General features: G+C 45.8%; 1 protein-coding gene across 13 annotated transcripts in view; it reads right to left on the bottom strand.

Annotated features, from left to right (window-relative positions):
* The window catches only part of LOC118422370 (cytoplasmic dynein 1 heavy chain 1-like), a 67,229-nt gene extending 43,290 nt beyond the window's left edge, over positions 1-23,939 (bottom strand). For 2 of the 13 annotated variants that reach the window (XM_035829893.1, XM_035829915.1), the window contains exons 1-33: positions 23,462-23,939; positions 22,678-22,777; positions 21,366-21,539; positions 20,766-21,024; positions 20,121-20,307; positions 19,500-19,720; positions 18,812-19,032; positions 18,116-18,272; positions 17,534-17,625; positions 17,052-17,268; positions 16,652-16,738; positions 15,938-16,093; positions 15,214-15,342; positions 14,657-14,791; positions 13,992-14,063; positions 13,646-13,729; positions 13,138-13,317; positions 12,348-12,497; positions 11,562-11,708; positions 8,748-8,888; positions 7,978-8,081; positions 7,473-7,545; positions 6,899-7,009; positions 6,426-6,545; positions 5,816-5,956; positions 4,990-5,088; positions 4,501-4,624; positions 3,593-3,738; positions 3,170-3,280; positions 2,153-2,362; positions 1,737-1,883; positions 1,125-1,291; positions 307-480 (exon numbers count right to left, since the gene is read on the bottom strand). In XM_035829893.1, the coding sequence (XP_035685786.1) occupies positions 307-480; positions 1,125-1,291; positions 1,737-1,883; positions 2,153-2,362; positions 3,170-3,280; positions 3,593-3,738; positions 4,501-4,624; positions 4,990-5,088; positions 5,816-5,956; positions 6,426-6,545; positions 6,899-7,009; positions 7,473-7,545; positions 7,978-8,081; positions 8,748-8,888; positions 11,562-11,708; positions 12,348-12,497; positions 13,138-13,317; positions 13,646-13,729; positions 13,992-14,063; positions 14,657-14,791; positions 15,214-15,342; positions 15,938-16,093; positions 16,652-16,738; positions 17,052-17,268; positions 17,534-17,625; positions 18,116-18,272; positions 18,812-19,032; positions 19,500-19,720; positions 20,121-20,307; positions 20,766-21,024; positions 21,366-21,539; positions 22,678-22,777; positions 23,462-23,696 (4,871 nt within the window). In that variant the 5' untranslated portion in view covers positions 23,697-23,939. Of the gene's footprint in view, positions 1-306; positions 481-736; positions 789-1,124; positions 1,292-1,736; positions 1,884-2,152; positions 2,363-3,169; positions 3,281-3,592; positions 3,739-4,500; positions 4,625-4,989; positions 5,089-5,815; positions 5,957-6,425; positions 6,546-6,898; positions 7,010-7,472; positions 7,546-7,977; positions 8,082-8,747; positions 8,889-9,272; positions 9,280-9,336; positions 9,348-9,392; positions 9,423-9,560; positions 9,612-9,672; positions 9,811-10,036; positions 10,138-10,540; positions 10,578-11,183; positions 11,291-11,561; positions 11,709-12,347; positions 12,498-13,137; positions 13,318-13,645; positions 13,730-13,991; positions 14,064-14,656; positions 14,792-15,213; positions 15,343-15,937; positions 16,094-16,651; positions 16,739-17,051; positions 17,269-17,533; positions 17,626-18,115; positions 18,273-18,441; positions 18,501-18,627; positions 18,724-18,811; positions 19,033-19,499; positions 19,721-20,120; positions 20,308-20,765; positions 21,025-21,365; positions 21,540-22,677; positions 22,778-23,461 lie in introns of those variants that run through there. The other 11 variants (XM_035829907.1, XM_035829900.1, XM_035829922.1 and 8 more) reach the window with 11 other exon arrangements.
* Between the last annotated feature and the right edge of the window lie 460 nt (positions 23,940-24,399).

Raw genomic sequence — 24,399 nt, 5'->3', positions numbered from 1 at the left:
GACTGCTCCCTCTCTAGGTACTCTCCCACCATTGCGGACTTTTGTACTTAGAGTCAAAGATACAAGACTTAGTATCTATTCTTCTTTTGTGTCTTCACTACACTATCCTGCTCCAGTAGGAGTATCTATGATTAAAATGAACCCATTTATACAGATAACTGATGTGACAAACTCCGTTGACTCTACCTTGGGAAGGAGGACCGCTCCCTCTCCAGGCACTCTCCCATCATTGAGGACTTTTGTCAAAGATATCTATGAAACATATGAGCCTCTTTAGATGGATACGACCAACTCTGGTGACTCTACCTTGGGAACGAGGACCGCTCCCTCTCCAGGTACTCGCCCAAAGCCTTCTGGATCTTGCCCAGCAGGTCTGCCAGCCTCTCCAGCAGCCGCTGCACCCCGGGGATGTTCAGGATGTCCAGCACCAGGGGGGCCTTGGCGACCTTCTTCATGAGACCCAGGAACTCCGTGCTGATGCTACGTGTGGGCAGGGGAAACATTACAACAACAAACTTTATTGACACGACAAAGAGTAAAATTACTTTTGTATGGCATAATTTAGGAGGTTTCATATCCTTACATTTCATCATCCCTACCAACCCAGTACCAGGGGGGCCTTGGCAACCTTCATCATCAGACCCAGGAACTCTGTGCTGATGTTAGATCAGGGCAGGGGAAACGTTTTAAGTTAGGAGGTCTTGGTTTTATATTTTCTCATCTCTACCTCCAGCACCAGGGGGGCCTTGGCAACCTTCTTCATGAGACCCAGGAACTCCGTGCTGATGCTACATCAGGGCAGGGGAAAAGTTATAAGCTAGGAGGTCTTGGCTTTATCTTCCCTCATCCCTACCAATAACAAGTAAGTAACTGCCCTTCGGTGTAACACACCAGCTAAGTTAGGAGGTCTCAAATCCTTATATTTCCTCATCCCTACCTGTTTATATCTAGTTTCACATACATAAAACGATGGCAGGTCGGCACCCATACGTCTAAACAAAAAGAATCAGAGAGATTCCAAGGATTTGAACAAGGGCCCTATGCTTTAATCTGGAAAATCATCTTGCTCAAATTCTCTAAACCTGAAAGACAAGAACAGCCAGTATCTGCCAGTAGTTGTTTACCTCTGGAAGCGCTGTGTCTCCACAGGCAGCAGGTGTTTGATGTCTGCGCTGCCAGCGAAGATGCCCTCCAGGTAGACCCAGCGGCGCTGCACGTCGATCCACACGTCAAACAGCGCGTTGATGCGGTTCAGCTTGTCCTCCCAGGACAGAGCGTCCTCCTCAAACACCTGGGCAAAAATAAGATCAGTTTTCTCTTTCATGATAAGTCCTAACAACTTTTTGATTGTAAAATTTGACAATTACATCAAATGATAACGTTTTGCTTGATCACACATGATACCAGGGTTCTAGACAGCCCGTCCTTCCATCCTTTGACTGAATTTTGCTGTTGGGGACGGACACAAATTTGATCTTTCTGTCCACTGTGACAGACAAAAATTGGCATTTAAAGCTATCAATTGACCCAAGCTGGTCTACTAACAAAATTTGCCCCTCAAAATAAAGGAAATAGTATTTCAGAGGGTCATTTTCCTAAGGAGGATACCCCCTGCCCCCCCTAGGATCGTTGTGCCTTCGTCAGGATTTCCATAAAAAAATCCAGGGGATGGAAAAAAATTCAGTCTGGCTTGAACACTGATCTTGACCTTTATCATACATGACACAACACATTACCTTGTAGTAGGGAGAGAGCTTCATGGCCGCCACGCTGTTGATGTGCTCCTTGACCTTGTTGAAGAGGTCATCCCAGCCACGGATCAGCCTGCACTTGTTCTGGTAGTTCACCAGGTCCAGCTCATAGGTTTGCCAGGCCTCACGCACCTGAAGTCAAGAAAGCCAGATAGTGTCCTTATGCATTTCAGTTTACTTCGTTCAACTGTGTTGTGTAATATGTCTCACTAGAGCGTTGGCAAGCCTAAAACAAATTACAAGATAAAAGATAATTGTATGTACCAACTGAAACAGTTGTATAACTGTTTTTTTAACAGGCTACCATTCTGTGGGTTGTAGGTAGACACTGTGGCCCAGGGTCAACTCCATGACGATGCCCTCGTTATTAATTAATTAATCAGTTAATTAATCCCTCTGACCTGCTTGAGGAACTCCTCCAGCGCCATCTCTCCCTGGGCCACCAGGATCACGTCCTTGACGATGCCCTCGTTCTTCTGCAGGTCGACGTCCCAGATGTGGCCCAGGGTCAGCTCCGACAGGACCCACTTCACTCGCAGCCTCTTCATCAGCTGCTTCCAGTGGCGCTCCTTCAGCGCGTCTGACTTCAGCTCAACAACCAGCATGTTGATCTACAGGGTACAAATGGATCACAGACATGCTTGTTTGTGCAATATGACCAGTTTAATATCCATGAATAGTTTCATCAGGTTGGTACGTCACTGAATAAAGAGACTCTTTCTACACAACCATTGCAGCTTTATTCTCACCAATGTTGCCCTGAAGAAGGTGACAGACGGTCACCAAAACGTCTGTCAGAATAGAGCATTGGCTGTCTCTTTAATCAGCCCAGTTTAATGATTTCTGCATCATATCATCAAGTATTGACACATTCTTGTCACAGCCCAACTGACTATATACATGTTTTAAAATGACTATTTCAACACTAGATATTACTGTTAAAAAGTTTTCCAATGTCTATGTATTTGACTTGAGCTCCACAACCAGCATGTTGATCTTCACGGTACAGTCCACAAGGGACATCATAAATGGATCACACACAGTGGCAGTTTTGTCAAGTGGATCACAGATATACATGGAGTAAACATGCGTATCACATTATTCAGATAGAATTCAATCTCTACAACTGGATAACAAACGGAGATTTACTTCCAGACGTTTCGAGTGACATCCATCACTCTTCTTCATCGTCACTAGTGATAGTGACCTGAATTTCTATCCTTCATAAACATGCGTATCACAGACATACATGGAGTAAAGATACGCATCACAGACAGTTTGCACATTTTTGGATCCTATCATCAAGTACTGACACTTTCTTGCCACAGCCCCACTGACTATTAACATATCTACAACATGATTGCTACAACAATGCCTATGTATCGAGTATTGTAAAGCTGTGATGGTTTGCTGTTTACCTTCTGATAGCTCTTGACGACGCGGGACACGTAGTCGTAGGAGCTGTACTGCCGCAGGCGTGACGGCATGTTCTTCAGCTGGGTCTGTAGGTTGTCCAGTGACTGGCGGAGCTGTAGAAACGAAAGTCCACAGAATTCAGCAACTTGTGGGCAATCTTCAACCTGTACTAGTGACTCAATGTACCTGGAAACTCTTACCACTTGCTACACCCATACCAATGCATAACCATGTTAATGAATACACATATTTGCCAATATGAATGATTGAAAGTACAAAGCTTGCTATGGTAGAGGTGTAGATTGAGATAAAATGTATGTCGCATGGCCTCAATGAAGGTGACAGTTCTAGTATGCAACATGCTGCTCTAGAATTTACTCCACCTAAGTGCACAACAGTCATGCTGTAAATAGGCTTCTACCCACCTTCCTTGGCTGTACAGACAGCCAGGTGGTCTCCTTGAGCTGGTCGATCTGCTCCCACACCTTGGACAGCTCCGACCACACCCCCTTCAGGTCCTGCAGTTCCTCCAGAGCGACGGTCACACGCTCCTCAGAGGCACTCAGCATCCCTGACAAGGAGTGCAGGTAAACAACATTTAGACAAGCATACAGTGTTGGCACCCGTCTGTCTCGGAAGACAATGGTAGGCAGACAGCCCGGGTTAAGCAACCCACCTGCCAGACCTGCACATGACTTTTTAAGGTGAAGGAGGGGTGTGCACTTCCTTCTCCACCGTATCGTCTACTGACACACTAAGTCCTACAGGGACAAGTTTTTGGAGTTTCCGTCTCCTAGGAGGACTTCCGACCAAAGATGCAAGGGGTTCCTCCTACCCCTGACTCGTGTATAATGGGTTCATCATGCCCAAACATGCCCCTAAGTCCTGACACTGCATACAAACACCTTGTTAAGACACAAGCTTGCAGAATGACTGAGATGACAAGATTTGCAATTCCGTTTGTTCCTTTCTGATTTGGACGTAAATAAAATTTTATCTGTCTTTTAGTCGTAGTATTAGGATTAACGAACAGTTCCTCAAACGCTGAGGGACGAGCAGCGCTGTAATTGATAACAGACCGGCTGGGAGCCGGCTAGCTAGCAGTCACTTCAGACCGTGTTCTGTCCAAAGCGGCCACAGAAACATCCGCCCACCCACAACCTGAAAGAACTAATGCAGCAGTTCCTATTGTATATAATTTTTATACTACTTCTCCTCTAGAGAAATGTGTAGTCATTTAAGATTATGATTTGGTCAGAAGGCCTGAAGGTAAGGACGTCCACCTTGTACTGCATTTTAGCACAGACATTTTGAGAAGTTAATCAGAACTTACCGGGATCTTGCAGTTCCAGGGCTTCCTTGGCACGAGCCAGGTTGTCTCTGTCCTCCTTCAGACGGCTGAACTTCCCTTCAAAGATTGCCAGAGCATTGAGCGCTTTGTCAGGACGCTGTCCACCCTGCAAAGTTATACATATTGGTTAGGGCCTACAATTTTCCACTGTAGCTGTCTTCGGTTCTGAGCCATTTGTATTCAAGTATACAGCTGTTAAGCTAGTACTTTCAGTTAGGTTGAATAAAATGATTGAAGAAACTGAAAATGTGCAAATTTCTGAGCATAATTTGGCCACTGGTAGATCTAAACCAGTGACTCCTTTTTTGCTGAGGAGCAGATTTTTCTTATTCTCCAATAAATCAGAAGCTAGACAAAATGGAAGATGTTGAAAACTAAATACAACGTGTACTACAACAGGTAAGTCTACATTACAAAAGCAAAGCCAGGCAAAAGCTTAAATGCTGAAAATGAGAAATGCACAGTATTTACTTCCGTGGGTTTGTTCTTCTCCCAGTCTGTCAGCAGCTCTGTGCTGCGAGTCTCCACACTGTGATCCTCCTCCACAATCTTCATCTGCAGGCTGGCGATCTACACAGCATCAACAGTACAGTTTCCTCATTACTACAAGGCTGGCGATCTACACAGCATTAACAGTACAGTTTCCTCATTACTACAAGGCTGGTGATCTACACAGCATTAACAGTACAGTTTCCTCATTACTACAAGCAATAGACTATCATCCAAAGTACTTTTATAGGCAAGTATGTTTCATATTTGCGTCGATGAAGGTTAGAGACATCCAGGTAATAAGATACACCAAAAAAAGCAGTTACTCAAGCAACTGAATATGATTTTGGAAATGGTCAAATGTTTCCGACAGCCATCCAGCGTCTTTCGTCTGTGACACTGGAGAAATTTTGCTGGAGAGCAGGTTTTTATATCCTAGCTGTGAATTAATATGCAAACGGTATCTAGTTGTAGAAGTATGTATGATATTTGCTTGACTTAAGAAGATTTATTCCATAACTGATACTGATAATGTTGACCATATCCTTTTCTGGCACAATGTACAAAGGTGTATGTGTTGCACAACAGTTACAGCATTAGAATCAGAAGGTCCTGAGTTTGATACTCGTCATGCCCTGCCCTCATGACGGTGGAGTGACGCCACCGAGCCTCACTGCTAATCTGTCAAAAAGGGTACCAAACACACCTACAGATTTGGTGCTGCCAGTGTGTCAACATCTGCACACTTGACCTGGGAATTTTTTTCTTTTCTTTCTTTTGTACAGGACAAAGGTACAACATTGTGTACCTGAGTCTGGATGGCAGAGTCCTTCCTCTTCATGATCTCGGTGAAGGCTCCCCACTCTCCCAGGATGTTGTCCACATACAGCCAGGACGAGGGGAACTGGAAGCGCTGTTTCTCCAGAATTCTCTGTCCATTTTGGTACACCTGGTCCCATGAGAAACAAAGAAATAGTTTATTCTACAAAGAACGCATCTTGTCATACTTGCATAGCATTAATGTTCCACCTCCAGGGCTCGAAATACCACCTGCATATGCAGGTTAGTGCAGGTAAAATTGGAGCTATGCAGATATTTCTGGTGTCTACCTGCACTGGTCCATGTACAGGGTTTTAGACATAAATGTCACATGATGTAGGTGTATGTGGGTTGTTATTAGCTGCATTGACTGTTACCACCTGTTTGAAAGAAAAAAATTTCAGTGGTTCCTGAACAATTTTAGTATGATCCATACTTCCTATATTCAGAGTGGTGCAGGTAAAATTTGTCTGATACAGGTAACTTTCAATGTTACCTGCACCAATGCAGGTATGAAGAAAAGTATTTTGAGCTCTGACCTTTAATGTCCACAAATCACAACATTGATGTAAAACTGCACAGGATGACTGAATACTTACGTCGACCTGCTTCTCCCAGTTGCGGACCTTACGCTTCAGGGACTGGACATAAGTGATGAAGCTCACAGCGTCTGAAGTGCTGGCTGTTTCCACAGAGTGTTGCTCCAACTCAGTCCGGCTCTGGTTAACAACATCAGAATGTTACAAAGTATGTCTCATAATTCTACAGTGCATTATTAAGGCTAGAAATACTGGGTGCATGTGCACCTTGGTGCACCCAAAACTGTAGGTATACACCCAATTTTTTTCTGTGGGTGCACCAGTGCAACCAAATATTTTTGTAGGTTTATGTATGTATACTAGTATAAACCATATTCTTGACATCTATTACAGTATGTAACTACAGTCTGTAGCACTAACGCAAACTTAAAACCACGTGAATACTCCATTTTTCCGCTACTGCACAAGTAAATCCCTACAAACTTATAATATATGCATTTACAGTACTTTTGAATTTCAGACCGTCCTCTCACCTTGGAGACAGTGTCATAGAACTCGACCATGGATTCTCCCAGCATGCTCCCAAACTTGCCCAGGATCTCCTTGTGCCAAGAGTCGTACTTCAGGTTGACCTTGGACTGGACCTGAAAAAGACACGGTTTAAGAAGACTACTTTAAAGAAAGTTCCAACACAACATAAACTCTTTCAAAAATAGTTTCATCACGTTGGTAGAATATAGAATATAGGAGAATTCTTTTTTACACAACCAGCCGGTACATTGCACGGTTGATCAAGGAAGCGATCTGGATAAGAAAGTTAATCCCAGTGATGAACCGGGACGAGGGGGGATACAAGCTTAGCCATGTTTGGGGGTTTTTTTGCACCACAAAAGCGCCACCTACATCGGCTACACAAACCAGTGAGAAGCAGAACTCCAGTTAGGAGCTCTGACGAAGGTGTCTGAGAGACATTGAAATGTAAGCAATGTAAGTACCTGCTGGCTGTGTAAAAAGAATTCTCCTATATCCAAGATCAACTCTCTTCAAACACTATCATTCGGATTCACAAGGCAACTCAATATTACAGCTTGGCTTTAAAAGTCTTACCTTGCCAAACTCGATCACTATTGGCCCGAACTCCTTCCGTACCTCAGCGGTGTCAAAGGTGGCCCGAGACTGCCTACAGAAATGACAACCAGGTAGCATTATTCAATTAAGGCTACTTGCTTCTGTCTCAGAGAGAGCATGCTATGACTTCTACCCAAGCAACTGTATCTGTATCTGTATCTGTACAGCCGGTATAACCGCCCTTCAGCGTAACACACCAGCTTCGCAGGCACGCGGCGCAACAGCAGCAGGTTATATTACACTGAATGACCCTTTGCACATCTATCTGCAAGCATTCTTTAAAACAATCCAGAGAAGATGCCCCTACTGTGCTTGGTGGTAACAAATTCCACTCTACGATAGTAGACAAACATGACTTCACTGTAAACATAACTTAATTCTAGGCTAAAACTACTGCATTTTAGATATATTCTGAAGCACATGAATACATTATCCCTGTGTTAATTGATTTCTGTAAACATCTAAAAATGCAGACGTCACCTACTTGACTTCAACGATGACATTGACCCATCGCTGTATGCCCTCCCCAATTCGGTTGTAGACCTGGTCAGGGGTTAGGTCCCACAGAGCCTGGTACTGCAGCCAGGACTGGAGGAAGAATCACATAAGAGTTACAGCAACTTATTGGAATAGTTGGACTGCTAACAGTATAAAGCTCTCTTTTACAGATTCCCTGAAACCTGGCTACCATGTACCAGGAATATGCCATGACTGGAGGCAGAATCACACGTCATTACATCAGAGTTAGAGCAACTTATCGGAATACATGGACTGCTAACAACTATTAAGCTCTCTGATTCGAGCCCATAACGCTGAGGAAGCCACACGGCGATACATGTTTGTTGTGCACTGGTTTGAATTAAGTTCCTATACGGGGAACATGTGTCTCTAGTGAGTGATTTTTCTGAAGATGTGGCATAAGTGTGAACGGTTGGCTTGAGGTTGCCCTTCCCTGCATACTCCACAACATCAGAGTTAGGGTAACTTATCGGAAGACCTGAACAGCTAACAACTATAAAGCTCTCTGTTACAGATTCCCTGAAACCTGGCTAACAGGAGTATAGTCCAGCAATAGTAGCAAAAGGTAACATTGACTGGTAAATTATATATATATATACATGGAAAAGACTGTTCAGTCTGTCAAAAATGTATTTCCAATAAGAAATCAGTACATTAGCTGACAGCAATATAAGAAACAAGCAATCATTTCACAATACCTGCCACCAAAAAATGATATAGATTTGGTTAACTTACCGCTACATAGGCATTCGTCTTGACAACAACATCCTCGATGGCTTGGAAAGCCACGTCCATGGCATGTTGACCGTCAGGCAGTTTGGTCAGCAGGTTACGGTAGGTAGTCTCTCTCTCTGACTCGCCTCGCTCCAGCCCAACCTGCAACCAACAGACACACGGATCATGTTCACATGTTGAACAAAAAGTTGTACATACATCTTTAAGAGATGACTTAGTATTCTCTTCTCCTCCATGTCTGTAAAGTTGTGATGCTACTTTTACAGTCACCGCCACCAACTCCCCCCATCTACAACATACTCGTCCAGTCACGTGACCCTTCAGAGCTGAAGAAATCTGGTGGATACCATATGAAAGCTTCTCACCAGCAGCATACAAGTCGTGAGGAACAGTGCAATTTCTTAGATTCCTACTTTTACAGTGTTACTGCACTTTCAAAGTCTACCTTCACTGGACAATGACATCATAACCCATATCCTTTGGCTTTTTGGGCAGATGTCAGTAGAAGGAATGGGAGGTACCCACCTGGTAGCGCAAGCTCTGTATGCGCGGCAGGATGGTGACTATGGGGGGGGGGGGGGGTGCTTACCTGGTAGCGAGAGCTCTATATGCGTGACAGGCTGGTGACACTAAGGAGGTGCTTACCTGGTAGCGAGAGCTCTGTATGCGCAGCAGGGTGGTTACTGTGGGGAGGTGCTTACCTGGTAGCGAGAGCTCTATATGCGTGACAGGCTGGTGACACTAAGGAGGTGCTTACCTGGTAGCGAGAGCTCTGTATGCGCAGCAGGGTGGTTACTGTGGGGAGGTGCTTACCTGGTAGCGAGAGCTCTGTATGCGCGGCAGGGTGGTGACACTGAGGAGGTGCTTACCTGGTAGCGAGAGCTCTATATGCGTGACAGGCTGGTGACACAAAGGAGGTGCTTACCTGGTAGCGTGAGCTCTGTATGCGCGGCAGGGTGGTTACTGTGGGGAGGTGCTTACCTGGTAGCGTGAGCTCTGTATGCGTGGCAGGGTGGTGACCCTGGGGAGGCACGAGCTCTGTATGCGCAGCAGGGTGGTTACTGTGGGGAGGTGCTTACCTGGTAGCGAGAGCTCTGTATGCGCGGCAGGGTGGTTACTGTGGGGAGGTGCTTACCTGGTAGCGAGAGCTCTGTATGCGCGGCAGGGTGGTGACCATGGGGAGGCGCGAGCTCTGTATGCGTGGCAGGGTGGTGACACTGAGGAGGTGCGTACCTGGTAGCGAGAGCTCTGTATGCGCGGCAGGGTGGTGACACTGAGGAGGTGCTTACCTGGTAGCGTGAGCTCTGTATGCGCGGCAGGGTGGTGACCCTGGGGTGGTGCTTACCTGGTAGCGTGAGCTCTGTATGCGCGGCAGGGTGGTGACACTGAGGAGGTGCTTACCTGGTAGCGTGAGCTCTGTATGCGCGGCAGGGTGGTGACCCTGGGGAGGTGCTTACCTGGTAACGCGAGCTCCGTATGCGCGGCAGGGTGGTGACACTGAGGAGGTGCTTACCTGGTAGCGTGAGCTCTGTATGCGCGGCAGGGTGGTGACACTGGGGAGGTGCTTACCTGGTAGCGAGAGCTCTGTATGCGTGGCAGAGTGGTGACCCTGGGGAGGTGCTTACCTGGTAGCGTGAGCTCTGTATGCGTGGCAGGGTGGTTACTGTGGGGAGGTGCTTACCTGGTAGCGTGAGCTCTGTATGCGCGGCAGGGTGGTGAACCTGGGGAGGTGCTTACCTGGTAGCGAGAGCTCTGTATGCGCGGCAGGGTGGTGAACCTGAGGAGGTGCTTACCTGGTAACGTGAGCTCTGTATGCGCGGCAGGGTGGTGAACCTGAGGAGGTGCTTACCTGGTAACGTGAGCTCCGTATGCGCGGCAGGGTGGTGAACCTGGGAAGGTGCTTAGCTGGTAACGTGAGCTCCGTATGCGCGGCAGGGTGGTAAACCTGGGGAGGTGCTAACCTGGTAGCGAGAGCTCTGTATGCGCGGCAGGGTGGTGACCATGGGGAGGCGCGAGCTCTGTATGCTTGGCAGGATGGTTACTGTGGGGAGGTGCTTACCTGGTAGCGTGAGCTCTGTATGCGCGGCAGGGTGGTGACCATGGGGAGGCGTGAGCTCTGTATGCGTGGCAGGTGGTGACACTGAGGTGGTGCTTACCTGGTAGCGAGAGCTCTGTATGCGCGGCAGGGTGGTGAACCTGGGAAGGTGCTTACCTGGTAGCGTGAGCTCTGTATGCGCGGCAGGGTGGGTACCCTAGTGAGGTGCTTACCTGGTAACGTGAGCTCTGTATGCGCGGCAGGGTGGTGACACTGAGGAGGTGCTTACCTGGTAGCGCGAGCTCTGTATGCGTGGCAGGGTGGTGACACTGAGGAGGTGCTTACCTGGTAGCGTGAGCTCTGTATGCGTGGCAGGGTGGTGACCCTGGGGAGGTGCTTACCTGGTAGCGTGAGCTCTGTATGCGTGGCAGGGTGGTGACAATGGGGAGGTGCTTACCTGGTAGCGAGAGCTCTGTATGCGAGGCAGGGTGGTGACCCTGGGGAGGCGCTTACCTGGTAGCGAGAGCTCTGTATGAGCGGCAGGGTGGTGACCCTGGGGAGGCGCTTACCTGGTAGCGAGAGCTCTGTATGCGCGGCAGGGTGGTGACCATGGGGAGGCGCGAGCTCTGTATGCGCGGCAGGGTGGTGACACTGAGGAGGTGCTTACCTGGTAGCGCGAGCTCTGTATGCGCGGCAGGGTGGTGACACTGAGGAGGTGCTTACCTGGTAGCGCGAGCTCTGTATGCGCGGCAGGGTGGTGACCCTGGGAAGGTGCTTACCTGGTAGCGAGAGCTCTGTATGCGCGGCAGGGTGGTGATGACCTGCTCCCAGTCGTGCAGCTGCTGGAACAGCCGCATCCGCACGTTCTCCAGGGGAGGCTCCAGGTAGATCACCTGGTTCATCAGCCGCAGCTCGTACCGCAGGGTCTGGGGAGGAAGCATGATTGAGGTTAAAGAAATCGGTCACAACTTTTCAAGGCGCGGTGGGGTCTCCTTGGGAATAAGGTTAACGTTAGCTATTTTCAATATGGATCATGGCAAAGGTGACCGCAGGGTCTGGGAGAAACGTGTCACACTTAGCAAACCAACATCATCATCACGGTCGATATGTCGTCGGGGTTATACCACCCCTTACCCTTTCGTTGGCTAATACAAGACAGGGATGCACCAGGTCTCCTGCTGGGTAAATGATGTGAATCTCTTGTGGCTGATATGGTATGGAGGTATGCCAGGCTTCCATCCAGGTGATTTGTAGTGAATCATCAACTCCCGGCAGAAGGATTTACACCATCGCACACAAGGGCATGCTCCTACTCTTTTTTGAAAGGTGTAGTGGGTCCTTTAACATACGTGGGGTGTGGCTCTCCCCAAACACGGGACCATGATTTAACGTCCTATCCGAGGGACGGCCCTAGATCTGTGTGTACTTTTGTGTTGGAAGAACGTTTAGCTTCTTAGTTATATAATATCTATAGCAAGTGAGATACCAAATGTCAGGGAATTGAAAACTAAAGTTACATAACTGCCAACATTACATAAAGGAAAGACTGTCTAGACTCTAAGCACCTGTAGTTTGGGGTCTCCTCCAGGCTTGTGTGCAGGAGCGACATCATTGTCCATGTCTTGGTTAGCCTGGTCATCATCTCCCTCCTTCAGCAGCACCTCCGTCCAAGCTTTCAGTCCAGCCTGGAGACGCGTAGCCAGCTTCTTCTCCACCTATAGGGGCAGATTAACACATTCACCAGTTTTACATCCATTAGACACTATCTGTTGGAACTATTGAGAGCTCTCTGTCATACGTCTTATGTTAACACTGTTGCAGTCTGGAGACACATAGCCAGCTTCTTCTCCACCTAACAGGTCATGTCAGAATAGCACAAGCTGGGTACAAATACATCCTTAGATTGTAACCATTTTACATCTGCACCTGCAGATAAGCGCGGGTGTTTGATGTCGAATAGCGACGTTTGCGCTCGTTTTTAGATGAGGTATTCGACCCATTCGATGATTTCAAATAAAGGAGAGTTGAGTCTAAGCATCCAAAGTTTCCAGACATATTTCTTCTGTTGTCCGTCTATCGGTATCTATAGTGTTCCCACAGCTTCTCAAGTTTTCCACAACAACCCAGTATAAGGGAATCTAATACTACCTTTCTACGTTCCCTACAGTCAGCTTAAAAACATGCACCAGCTTTACATCACATCGAAACTATCCGTTGGAAGTAATGAGAACTCTCTGTCATACACCGTATGTTAACACCATTGCAACAAAAAACTTAAATGGTATTATTCTTTTCAGAAGTAAATCATCAGAGACATGAAATCACAGATAACTGTAAGGATGACAGTAAGCACACCTCATGGTCCAGTTTGGCCACCCACTGTGGCAGGTTGGAGTATGCGTGCAGGTTGAGGTCGTCCACAGCTTTCTGTACATGATCCAGGACCTCTTTGAAGGTCTCTTCTTTATAATTGCAGGTCTCCAGGGACCTGACCTCCATGTCTATCTTCTCCTCAATCAGCAGCAGATCATCCACCTGTAATAGATATCCAAACAGTAGTTACATAATAGAATAATAAAATGTTTTGACTCCCACGGTAATGTCCAGCGGATACATTTGATTACATGTGAAAGGTCACCATTACAGACCTGCACCCTACCAAATGTACCAGTTACTATATGAACACTTTAGAAGTCAGACTACCCTGACAATGTGAGATTTTCACAAACTTCACCTCAGGTAGGTGACTTTTGACAGCCTTTTTCTTACACGTATTCTATGTATTCGAATAGGAGACTTCAATTGTGACTGTGCCCTACATGACATCTTTATCAATCACACAAACACAGTCGGTGTGCCTCACCTTCTCCTGGAACTGGAACACTGCTTCAGCAAGCCGCTGGACGTACGGGTCTAACTTGTAGGACTCCCACACCAGATTCATTCCCTACAAGAACAGGGGAAACACATCATCAGGTGAAACATCTTTCAACATTTATTTTGCAGGTCTGATCCAGACACATTCGTCTAGAGTAAAATACTTCCATCCATTGCCAATATTCAAATTGGAACCCAAACTTATAAAGCTCTAGTACACGTAATTCTTTGCTCGCACTTAGTATCGTTAGTAAATGTACTTCTAGGAATTTAACCTCAAATAAATTTGTTATCTAAAAATCTGACAGAACCACAACAAGCTATACACTTACCTCAGCCAGCAAGGCCTGCACATCCTTTCTCAAACCGGCCACAAGAAGGGTGATTTGGGGCCTCTCATCCACCTGCAGAGGACAATAGCTTTATCAGTAAACTATGCAACAGAGTTGAAATGTACAGGTTAGTTTGAATACGTTTATTGGCTTTCTTTACTGGATATCCCATAACTAGTCCTTAAGGTAACACAAAGGTATGATTTGTTCACTGGCTTCTATCCCTCCTTAGTCCTTACACATAAACACAGGTACTAACTGAAACATCGTGTATTCAGTTTGAGTCCCTACTTCCAGACTAACCTTACATAAGCATCCCACGTCCCTAAGGACCCTATCTGCACATGTGTGCTGAACAGTGGTGGGATACCTACTCTAACATAATATGTACAAGTTGATATCTTAGGGCCGATTTACACAAAGCGAAAAATAACTTGTCGTTCGACGATCAACGCGTGTCCTTGGACACTTTTTTGTTCGTGGAAAAACGGAAATGCCACGCTGCGGCACGCTAGTGTGGCACCTCCCCGGAGGCGGGCAAAAAATGTGTCCTAGGACATGCGCTGCACGTCAAATGTCATAGAACAATTAATATTTTTGCCTCAATTTGCTCTTAGTGACCCTCTACTACACAAAGGCAAGTGACAGGGCTTATGTACGCTCACCTTTTCACATGTCCTCTCGTAAGTGCGCACACTTTCAATCAGTGAGATGGCGAATGGATACAGCTGGTTGGCCTGGTGAGCCTTGTTGACAATGGCCAGGGGGACTCGGAAGCCCAGCCACTTCAGGTTCCGCACCTGCAGCAAGATGTGAGTTGAGTTGGTGACAACTCCTATTTGTAGCAATGTTTTCTACAACCTTGCAGATCATAGCAGTTTTGATAAGATCAACCATCCGGTACTATGCTGCCATGTATTGTGTGCAACTTTAGTCTAACTACTGCATGGGCGCTATTTCTAAACTACGAGTGGCATACCATTGTGCATTCAAATTGCTCTTTTCTACTTGCAGGTATGAAAGTACAAGTTCATTGTTTGTAAACAACTGGATGGATATGTTTGATGCAAAGCGCCGGAAGCTCACTCATTCGTTTGCTACCCTCCTCATGTCTTAGGATAATGAAATTATTCATATGCTAGTGCACACAAATAGTTTCTATCTTAGTACCTTTTGACGACATTATGCTTGTGCTCATCTCACAAAATGATTAAACATGTACCTCCTTGGAGAGAGTGATGATCTCCTTGGAGAAGTTGACCCGAAGCTTCAAGACGTTCCTTCCACCCTTGGCCCTTTCACTAGTGATCTGGAAGATCCGGCCAGACACTCCCAACTGGCGCTGCTGAACCTACACAGCAAAACAGTTTATGATGTTTATTGTCAAGTCATTTCTCTCCTGTAACATATCAATGTGCTCAAGAAAGGTCACATACAGCTTACTTTGGTAAGCTATAACCCATAGAGCAGCTGTCTCCATGGTCTTGTTGTCTTTTGACACAAGATTTGCTTTGTTTCATTCTTTGAGTTATTATAGCATGAACCTACCCATTATCCAAACAGACAAGGAAAATATAAAATGTGTACAGTTCATGGCAGGCCCAATGGTAACATGACCCTGCTAGAACCTACCCAGCAAAACATTTCATACTGTCTTATCAAGTCCTTTCTCCCATGTATCTTGCTCAACAAGTGACAATTACAGTTTGCTTTGGACAGAAACCATACAGTACTTGTTTCCCTGCAGTTGTAGCCTTTTGATGCTGCTATGATGTTGATTCTCAAAGTTCTTATATGGACTAACATAATTTCTATGGTTCAAGTGCGGTGTGAAGACTATCCGACTGTTGCCTACCCGTGTCAGGGATCCCAGCAGCAATATAATCAAATAATGGATACTACTACAACTACATGGTGCACCCAAAAGTTACATGCCCCTGCCTCACCTTTCTGGACCATTCATCGAACAGTTCCTGAGTGTTGAGCTTGGCTCGGAAGCTGTCCCCGTCAGCCTTCAGCTTCTGCCCCTCCACATGGTTCTCCCAGCCCTTCCCAAGGACGTCCTCCACACGACGCATGTAGGCGCTCAGCTGGCGCTCGATCTGAAACCATATCGGGAGTTAGCAACATGTAGAAATAAGTACATGATCATCATCATCATAGATACACCCAAATAGCCCTGCAAGGGGCAACTAAGGGGGAGGGGAGTTGAGGTCCCGGGTTATGGCGGGCAGCCCTCCTGCCTGGCATGGAAGGACTCAATGGTGGGAGCAATTTCCACCGTACCAGGCAGGAATTCCACTCCGGAATGGTTCTGGGAAGTACGAGAATTTGTATGTGTCGGTGCGGGCAAAGATTGGGCCTTGGGCAGGTTTAAGTTAGTTCTTTGTACACACAGATTACATAGGCTAGACAATGGCCAGTCATAACAACAAAGCTATTCTTAAAAAAAAAGATAAAACAAAGTCTTTATCTTGTAGACTACAATTTGGCGCTTGATCTGAAACCATACCAGGAGTTAGCAACATGTAGAAATAAGTACACACAGCTTACATCAGCTAGACAAGGGCCAGTCATGATAACAAAGCTATTCTTAAAAAAAAAAGATATCTTGTAGACTACAAAATTCTTTTGATATGAAGTCTGAAGGCTGTGCCTACCTGGCGGGCCCAGATGATGGAGCCTGACACGGGGGGCAAGTCTCGCACCCTGCTCATCCTGCAGGCCTTACTGTGGGGGTACTGCACCTACAGCACAAAACATGCAAGAGTCATTTTCATGGTATAATTTGTTTCCTACCAATCTTTTCCTTGGCCAGGTGTCAGCAGAAAAACATGTCATTTTATTTCCAACCAAAACATTCAAGAGTTATTTTATTTCCAACCAATCTCTTTCTTGGCCAAGTAACGACATTAAAGCAAAAAAAGATCATTGATTACAGGCTTGAAGTGTGCACTGGAACAACAGTCATCCTAGCTAATTAATCACAGTGCTAAAGATTTCCACTGGAAATGAAAATGAAGAAACCAAGGTTCCTTCATTTGATAAACAACACCGTACCTTGAATTTATCATGCAGTGACTCGATGTCGTCCTTCACACGTTGGATGAGCTGCGTCTGGTACTCGCGGATGGCTCCGCGGATGTGGGGACGCACGAACAGGGCGTTGAAGCGAGAGAAGATGCGGAACATCTCGTTGGCATTCTTCGCTGTGCCCAGCTGGTCTCTCAGGCGTGCCGTAATGCGGGTCTCCACGCGATCAATCCGCTCATCGTACCTACACAACAGGATGGAAATATGACACGCGAGCTGCTACATCACTTAAATCTACTACTCTAATAACTACTTCTCATTTACTTTTACATTTACCAGTCAAGAATCTTAGCAAATACCCTTTATTTACAAATTAAACAAGCAAGAATGATTGAGAGTTGTGTAGAATGTAAATTAAACATTGACGCCATGAAACATGAAATAACCTTGTAATGAATGTACAGGTATACACACTATGTTGCATGGGGAAGTTGAGGGGACACGATTACCTTTTGATGGCAGCCTCCCAGGCCTCAGTTCCTTCCTTAGACACATCCAGCCCATCCACCTCCTTCACATTCTCATAGGCAAGGTTCACCTCCTGGGGAAAAACAAGACAATAAGCTTCCACATACTTGCTTCCCCGTGGGGTACAATCTTAGACTTTTTAAGTCAAGTGTTAACAGACATCTTTCTTCAGAATACAGTTTTGTAACCCAAAATGCTTGAGCGGCTCCATGTGCCTTGTTTTGCAGTGAATCCTAAGTACTGTACTTCACTTCGTCTTTTCGGTACCAAACTTTCACGGTCTGAGAAAATTTAACTTGTTCTTCGAACTAAATGTTCACGGTGGTGGCAGGAGCGTATCAAAAAGTATCTTTTATTATTTGTTATCAGTAATGGTAACTTCACGTTACAGTCATTACCGTGAAAACCGTGAACACAAAAGTTAATTGGAAAAAAGGAATTACAGTAAATAAAAAGAATGAAAAAAGATAGAGGTGGGCACATAATATTGGCAAAACAGTAATGGTAATCACTATATGTATATATATCACAGGTAAGACAACAGTGAGAACATTTTTTGTCACCTCAATAGCATTGGCATCTGCTGCATCCAGAAGGAACTCGGTAGTTTTGACAGGACTGGAGGCCTCTCCCTCAGGACTGGTCGGGGTTGTGGCCTGGACTGCCGGCCTCAAGACACGCAGGATCACACCTCGCAGCTGCTCATGCTGCCGACGGAACCTGGTGGGGAAAAGAAAATCAGCTAAGCAAGGATTTCATTGGTAAAACTCCAGTAAGCCTTTCATTGCAACTTGAAGTTTAGAATTGACTCGTTTCTCAAGCTACATCATGAAGATACCATCCATTAAAAATTACTTGCTTTGGTCTTAGCATATCTGAGAGCACTGACCTTCTCATCTGGTCCAGTCTCATCTGCAGCCTCTTGTGGGCGGGGTTGATGCGCCACACCATCTTCAGACTCTCGTCACGCTTCTACACTCCTCTATCCATCCACCCACAAAACCAGTCACCCATTCAGGCACCTTTACTTTATCATAATGACAGTGTGAAAATTAACATATCTCAAAGCACTAACCTTCTCATCTGGTCCAGTCTCATCTGCAGCCTCTTGTGGGCGGGGTTGATCCGCCACACCATCTTCAGACTCTCATCACACTTCTACACTCCTCTATCCATCCATCCACCCACCCACAAAACCAGTCACCCATTCAGGCACCTTTACTTTATAATAATGACAGTGTGAATCTCAGAGCACTGACCTTCTCATCTGGTCCAGTCTCATCTGGAGCCTCTTGTGGGCGGGGTTGATCCGCCACACCATCTTCAGACTCTCGTCGCGCTTCTTCTTCACCAGGTCCCGCAGGAGTCCCTGCAGCTTCTCGTATTCGTCGTCCCACGACCCGAACACCTCGAAGCACGCCCCCATCACCTTCTCAAACTCATCATGTGTGATGTGCATCAGTCGACGGGTCCCAAGAACCTTTACATGAAACCATCAAATATCATTACCTTCTGGTATCAAATCAAAGCGATAACACAATTGACAGATCAATACTTTAACGCTGTACTCGTCTACAAAGCTCTGAGGTCTTCACTATAGCTATGGGATGAAGTCAACCTCCTTGATTTCTGTTACATATCCCATGTTCATGGCTGAGGCTAGAAGCCTGAGACTCGGGGTGGATACCTGTATAGAAAATTCAGGTACGTTTCCTGTTCAGATCAAGACCTGAACCTGGACCTAAGTATCTGTGAAAACTTGAGCAATACTCAAGACAATGGTACATTTCGCTACAAATGTTAGGTGGATCATGCGTCGTCCATTGGCATTTTAAAATTCTATCTTCATGTTAACAATTCTAACTGCTTCTGTTTTAGGCCAAGTCTGACCGTAGATGCTTGGTACACCATATACCAGTACCCACCCCTAGCCAAGACTGTTCTTACCTTCAACAGCTGTGTGCTGAGATCCCGTGAGATGGCCTCCACCAGGCGCAGGGCCCTCTGAATAGGGTATTTTGTGTTGCGTATCTTGCGGAGGTGGCTGAAGATAGCGGTGAGAGCCAGTCGGATGCGGTCCAGTTCAGTGGCGGCCAACAGATCATTCAGTGGGAAGTCCCTCATCAGGTTGTTGTAGTCCTTCACTGTATCTATGGCTTGTTGAAGACCTGCATGTAGCAAAGAGAACATCACATCAACTCTGATGAAACATTAAATTATGATTTTGATTACCGATCAAAGAACAAAACAGAGCAGATGAAGCTTATAAAATGTAAACTTCAGCAAGCAATATTTTGAAGAAGTATCTGCCAAAACAGAGCTACATAAAAGTGAGATCCAGTTCTCTCTCTCTTACAAGCTTAAGACATACTGTAAATGTAGAAATGTTCGCAGTGGTTTTCTGTTCAGGTTTTGCGAGGCAGCCTTACCATTACCAGTATGTGACTACAGTGTATGGCACTACCGCGAACTTAAAACCACTGCGAACACTCCACTTTCCTGCTAACACGAAATCAAATCCCCGCAAACTTAAATGCATTTACAGTATTTCACTCTGCCTGTTCGTACCTGTATCTGTGTCAAAGCTGACGGTGGCATGGAAACGTTTGCCATGTTTCAGGATGTCCAGTGTGAGGTGGATCTCGGGGCTCTCTCGCTTCTCCTGGATGGAGAGCAGGCCTCGGTCCAGGTTCAGCCAGAAGCTGATCTCCTGCAGCGCAGTGCCTGAGGCTGGGTCACGGTCCAGTTTTGTAACCTGAAACACAAAACTCAGACGTCAGGGCTTGAAATACCCCCTGCATATGCAGGTTAGTACAGGTAAAATTGGAGCTGTGCAGGTATTTCTGATGTGTACCTGCACTTAACCTGCAAAGGTCCATGTACAGGGTTTAGGTAAACATATACTATGATGTAGGTGTATGTAGATTTTTACTAGCTGCATTGACTGTTACCACCTTTGAATTATAAAAAGCAACATTTTCTGGACAATTTTAGTATTAATAAGTCCATACTTCCTAATTCTGAGAAGTGCAGGTAAAATTTGTCTGGTGCAAGTAATTTTCGACGTTGCCTGCACCAGTGTAGGTATGCAGAAAAAAAGTATTTCAAGCCCTGAAGGTTGATGCCAAGAATAACAACATTCATTTTTGGACTAGCTTACTGATTATTTCAAGCAACAAATATGAAAAATAAAGGCATAGTCATGAAACATACCTTCTGTATCTCCCTGATCCAGCGATTGACCCCATGCTGTAGAGCGTTGAGGAAAGTGGAGTCTTCCACCCGATTACCAAAGTCAGAAACGTTGGCTTTGCGCCCCTCTTCCTCATGGACTTTCTTGACAATTCCAGCCACAGTGGGGTGGATGGTGAGGGTGATTTCTGGAATGTCAATGTTCTGCTGTAGATGTAACAGTCCCATCTCCAGCTCTGCAATCTTCTTCTCAACAGATGGTGCCATTTTGTCTCCATCCCTGTGAAAAGTGTTGAGTCAAAACTTGATGCTCTAAGCTTAATTCCAATGGAACACATACATACGTTTTGTCTTCAAACCTATGTTCAGTCCAGATAAATTTCAAGCATTCTACATTGGTGTTGTCCATGTCTATTCTGCCATTTGCTTACACATCCATACAAGAGTAGAAATGGCAATTGTACTTCAAATAAGAAACACAATGTCCAGTCAGAACAATCTTACAGGGGAGAATACACAACCAATTTCCACTGAAACATTTCAATTGTATTACATCAAGCAACAAAGAAAGCACATGCTTCTTAAATTAAACCAATAGTGGTCTACACCTGCAGGACTCACCTGTCTGCTTTGCCAGACTCACGGACGTACGATTTGAAGTACGGCGCCACAGAGTTACTGACGATGGCATGCAAGGTTTCATATGGCGACCCATCACTGAGTGTCATCACACGGACCTGGGAGGCAATGGTCTTGTCTGCCTCTATAACAGGTCCACGCTTGATGAATGCAACACTTGGCAAAACAGACAGATATGGAAAGTAAGTGTTGAGCACAAACAATACAGAACAAGACATAGTCGTCTGATGTTTTCCTTTCAGTAGACATTATTTTCCTGGTGTTCTCTTCCTTCGCACTTCAATAGACCTAACTCCATGGATGCACACCTTCATTTCGGGATTAATCAAGCTGACAAGTTGGAAATATAGAAAAAAGTTTCTTTCTGGCATATTCTCTGACGGTTAATCAAACAACAGCCTATATCATGGGGTTGATTGGATGGGAAATGAAAGTCTCCATAGTAGAACTTGCAGGTGTGACAATCTGTACAAGGGGTGGGTACCGGTACAGTGTACTATTTTTTCTTGTTGGCCAGGTCCGGAAAAAAGGACCTAAAAAAGTTTGGTGGACCAGATGTTGGACTTATTGGAAAATGAACAGATTATATGATCATGCATTCACACGTTCTGGGGCTTTCTCTGTATCTGTATCTATATCTGTATCTATATAGCCGGTATAACCGCCCTTCGGCGTAACACACCAGCTTCTCGTCCAAGAAAATAACAAGAGTGAAGTACAGTAGAGTCTTTAGTCATTTCTACCAAATTTTACAGTTAATCGTACAGAGGCAGTTAGCCTTGTAGGATTTCAAAATGCCAGTGGGAGTTGAATACTCCACAAAACAGATTTCTTCGTAGCGAAATGGACCATTATTTTGAGTATCGTCCATTCACAAGTTTTCACATATTGAATAAGGTCCAGGTTCAGGTCCAGACCTGGACCTGATCCTCTGGACCTGAACCTGAAATTTCTGTAACGGTACACACCCCTAACTGCAAGGTATCCACCCCTAGTATGTACACTCTAAGGGGCTGATGGATGACTTTCCAACTTACGGCAACTCTAGCCTGTTACTCACAGTGAGGCACATGTGCTAGCCTATTACTCACTGTGTGGCGCATGTTCTAGCCTGCTATGTATACAGGGCCGGTGTGGGAACCAGTGAAACAACAACAGGGGAGTAGAAACAGAAAGAAACAATATGTGACACCCGGGATTGAATCCAGGCCGGCAGTTCACAACACCAAAAGCTCAGCCGTGGTCAGTTTGGCAGCGCTTGAACCCCACTGTTACATAATCTACACATACATACCTGGTGACCTTCTGGCTTTTGAAGTGCACATGAGTGGTGACTATGTAGCTGATGAATTCCTGATCGGAATCTGGGCTGCTATCAGAGACGTCTCCATCATCTGCGAATCCATACAAATAACTGATAAGAATGCAGTTCATATAATTGTAGCCTGACCAAGAATTCACAAATTTGTCTTTTGGAGGGGACATAAAACGGAGGCCCCGTGTTCAAGGAGGTGGCTCCGATCACATAAATCACCCTCATAAGTAAAAAAAAAATTGGTACCTACTGGCTGCGGGTATACCTGATATATTCTATGTAACTAGACTGTAGTTGCAGAAGTTGGATAGTTGGTGGAAGCCACGAGTGAAGTTGGTAACTTGGTAAGTGATACCAGTCTACCACACGCATGTCACTTTTACTACACTAGTGCATGTCTTGAATACAGGAATGAATGACTTGTAACTGCGCTACCATATTTTGTCTCTTCAACATTTTAGTGTTTATGGTGTCTATTTTGAAAATCTAGCCATCTTGCTTTTTTTTCGCCCTATCTCACTATTTTTGCAGTTGACGTCATCCATAAAATTTACATGCTGTGGCCTAATTTGAATGATACCATAGCAGTAATGGGGGGGGGGGGGAGTCCAGCCGCCGGAGAGGCGGGTACGTGATTTACCAAGGGTCTTGGTTTGGATTTACGAATGATTGTGCGAGCCAACTCGGACGGGTTATTTTCTCCGCCCAGAGCTACACGTGTCATGTCAACCTGCACTTGCAACATGTAAGATACTGTACCCACCTTTGGCAACAGCTCGCTGCACAAGCAAGGTGTGCACCTGGGCATCGCTGACGAACTTCTTCAGACAGTCAATGCTGGCCTTGTCGGCAAGTGCTGCGTTCAGTGCTGCTGACCCTGCTTCGCTATCTTCCAGCAGAAGAGGGACAACCTTTCTGAGGTGACTGACGAGCAGGGACGGGTCCGCGGCCACGGCACTGCTCTGTCCCCTGTCCCCTTCGCTTTCCGTGTCCGCCATGTTGATGGCAGAGCGCGCCCACCGGCGACTGGTGCGCTACACGGCCAAGCGCCTAAACAACCAAGAACAGACACCCAAGTTGGCTGCTTATCACTTGGTTAAGTGTGACACTAACGCGTAACAAACCAAAAATGCCTGGAAACTTGAACAACCTCTCTCGTTCCCCAGCCCAATATCAGGGCCTCCAGCTCAGGACGGATGACGTCCCGTCTGGTACTACCCTGCCCGTCCGGCATACCTTGCGCCAGAGGACCTAAAAGGTGTTTTGTGGTGTCTGGATATAAGCACCAAATACAAAACATTGACTGAATTTTTTACGTTCTTGGGTATTGAACGTGTTGAACATACCTAATACGTTGATTTTGATAATCCAAAAAAAATTGCTGTCATCAATCAGGACGTTTTATTGTCGTTATCCGGCTTCCACAAATACCCCATGGTACCCTAATCTTGTTGATTGGTGACCTGTAGTTACACTTGCTGAAGATCATCATGTGATTTTGCATGATGTCATCTTTCGATTGATAACTCTTCAAGCAGAGGTTTGTGGGGGAAATTGTGACCCTCCCTACCAGGAGTGTGGACAGAAAACGGGGACAGAAAATGGGGCATATGATAAAAGGTTACAATCTTCCCACTAACCCATGGCTGCTTTTATAGAGAGTGTGAGGGACTTTATTTGTCCATCAATAAAAATATAACA

This window comes from Branchiostoma floridae, chromosome 1 (genome assembly GCF_000003815.2).
Source record: "Branchiostoma floridae strain S238N-H82 chromosome 1, Bfl_VNyyK, whole genome shotgun sequence".
Taxonomy (NCBI): domain Eukaryota; kingdom Metazoa; phylum Chordata; class Leptocardii; order Amphioxiformes; family Branchiostomatidae; genus Branchiostoma; species Branchiostoma floridae.
This window is presented reverse-complemented; position numbering and strand designations above follow the sequence as displayed.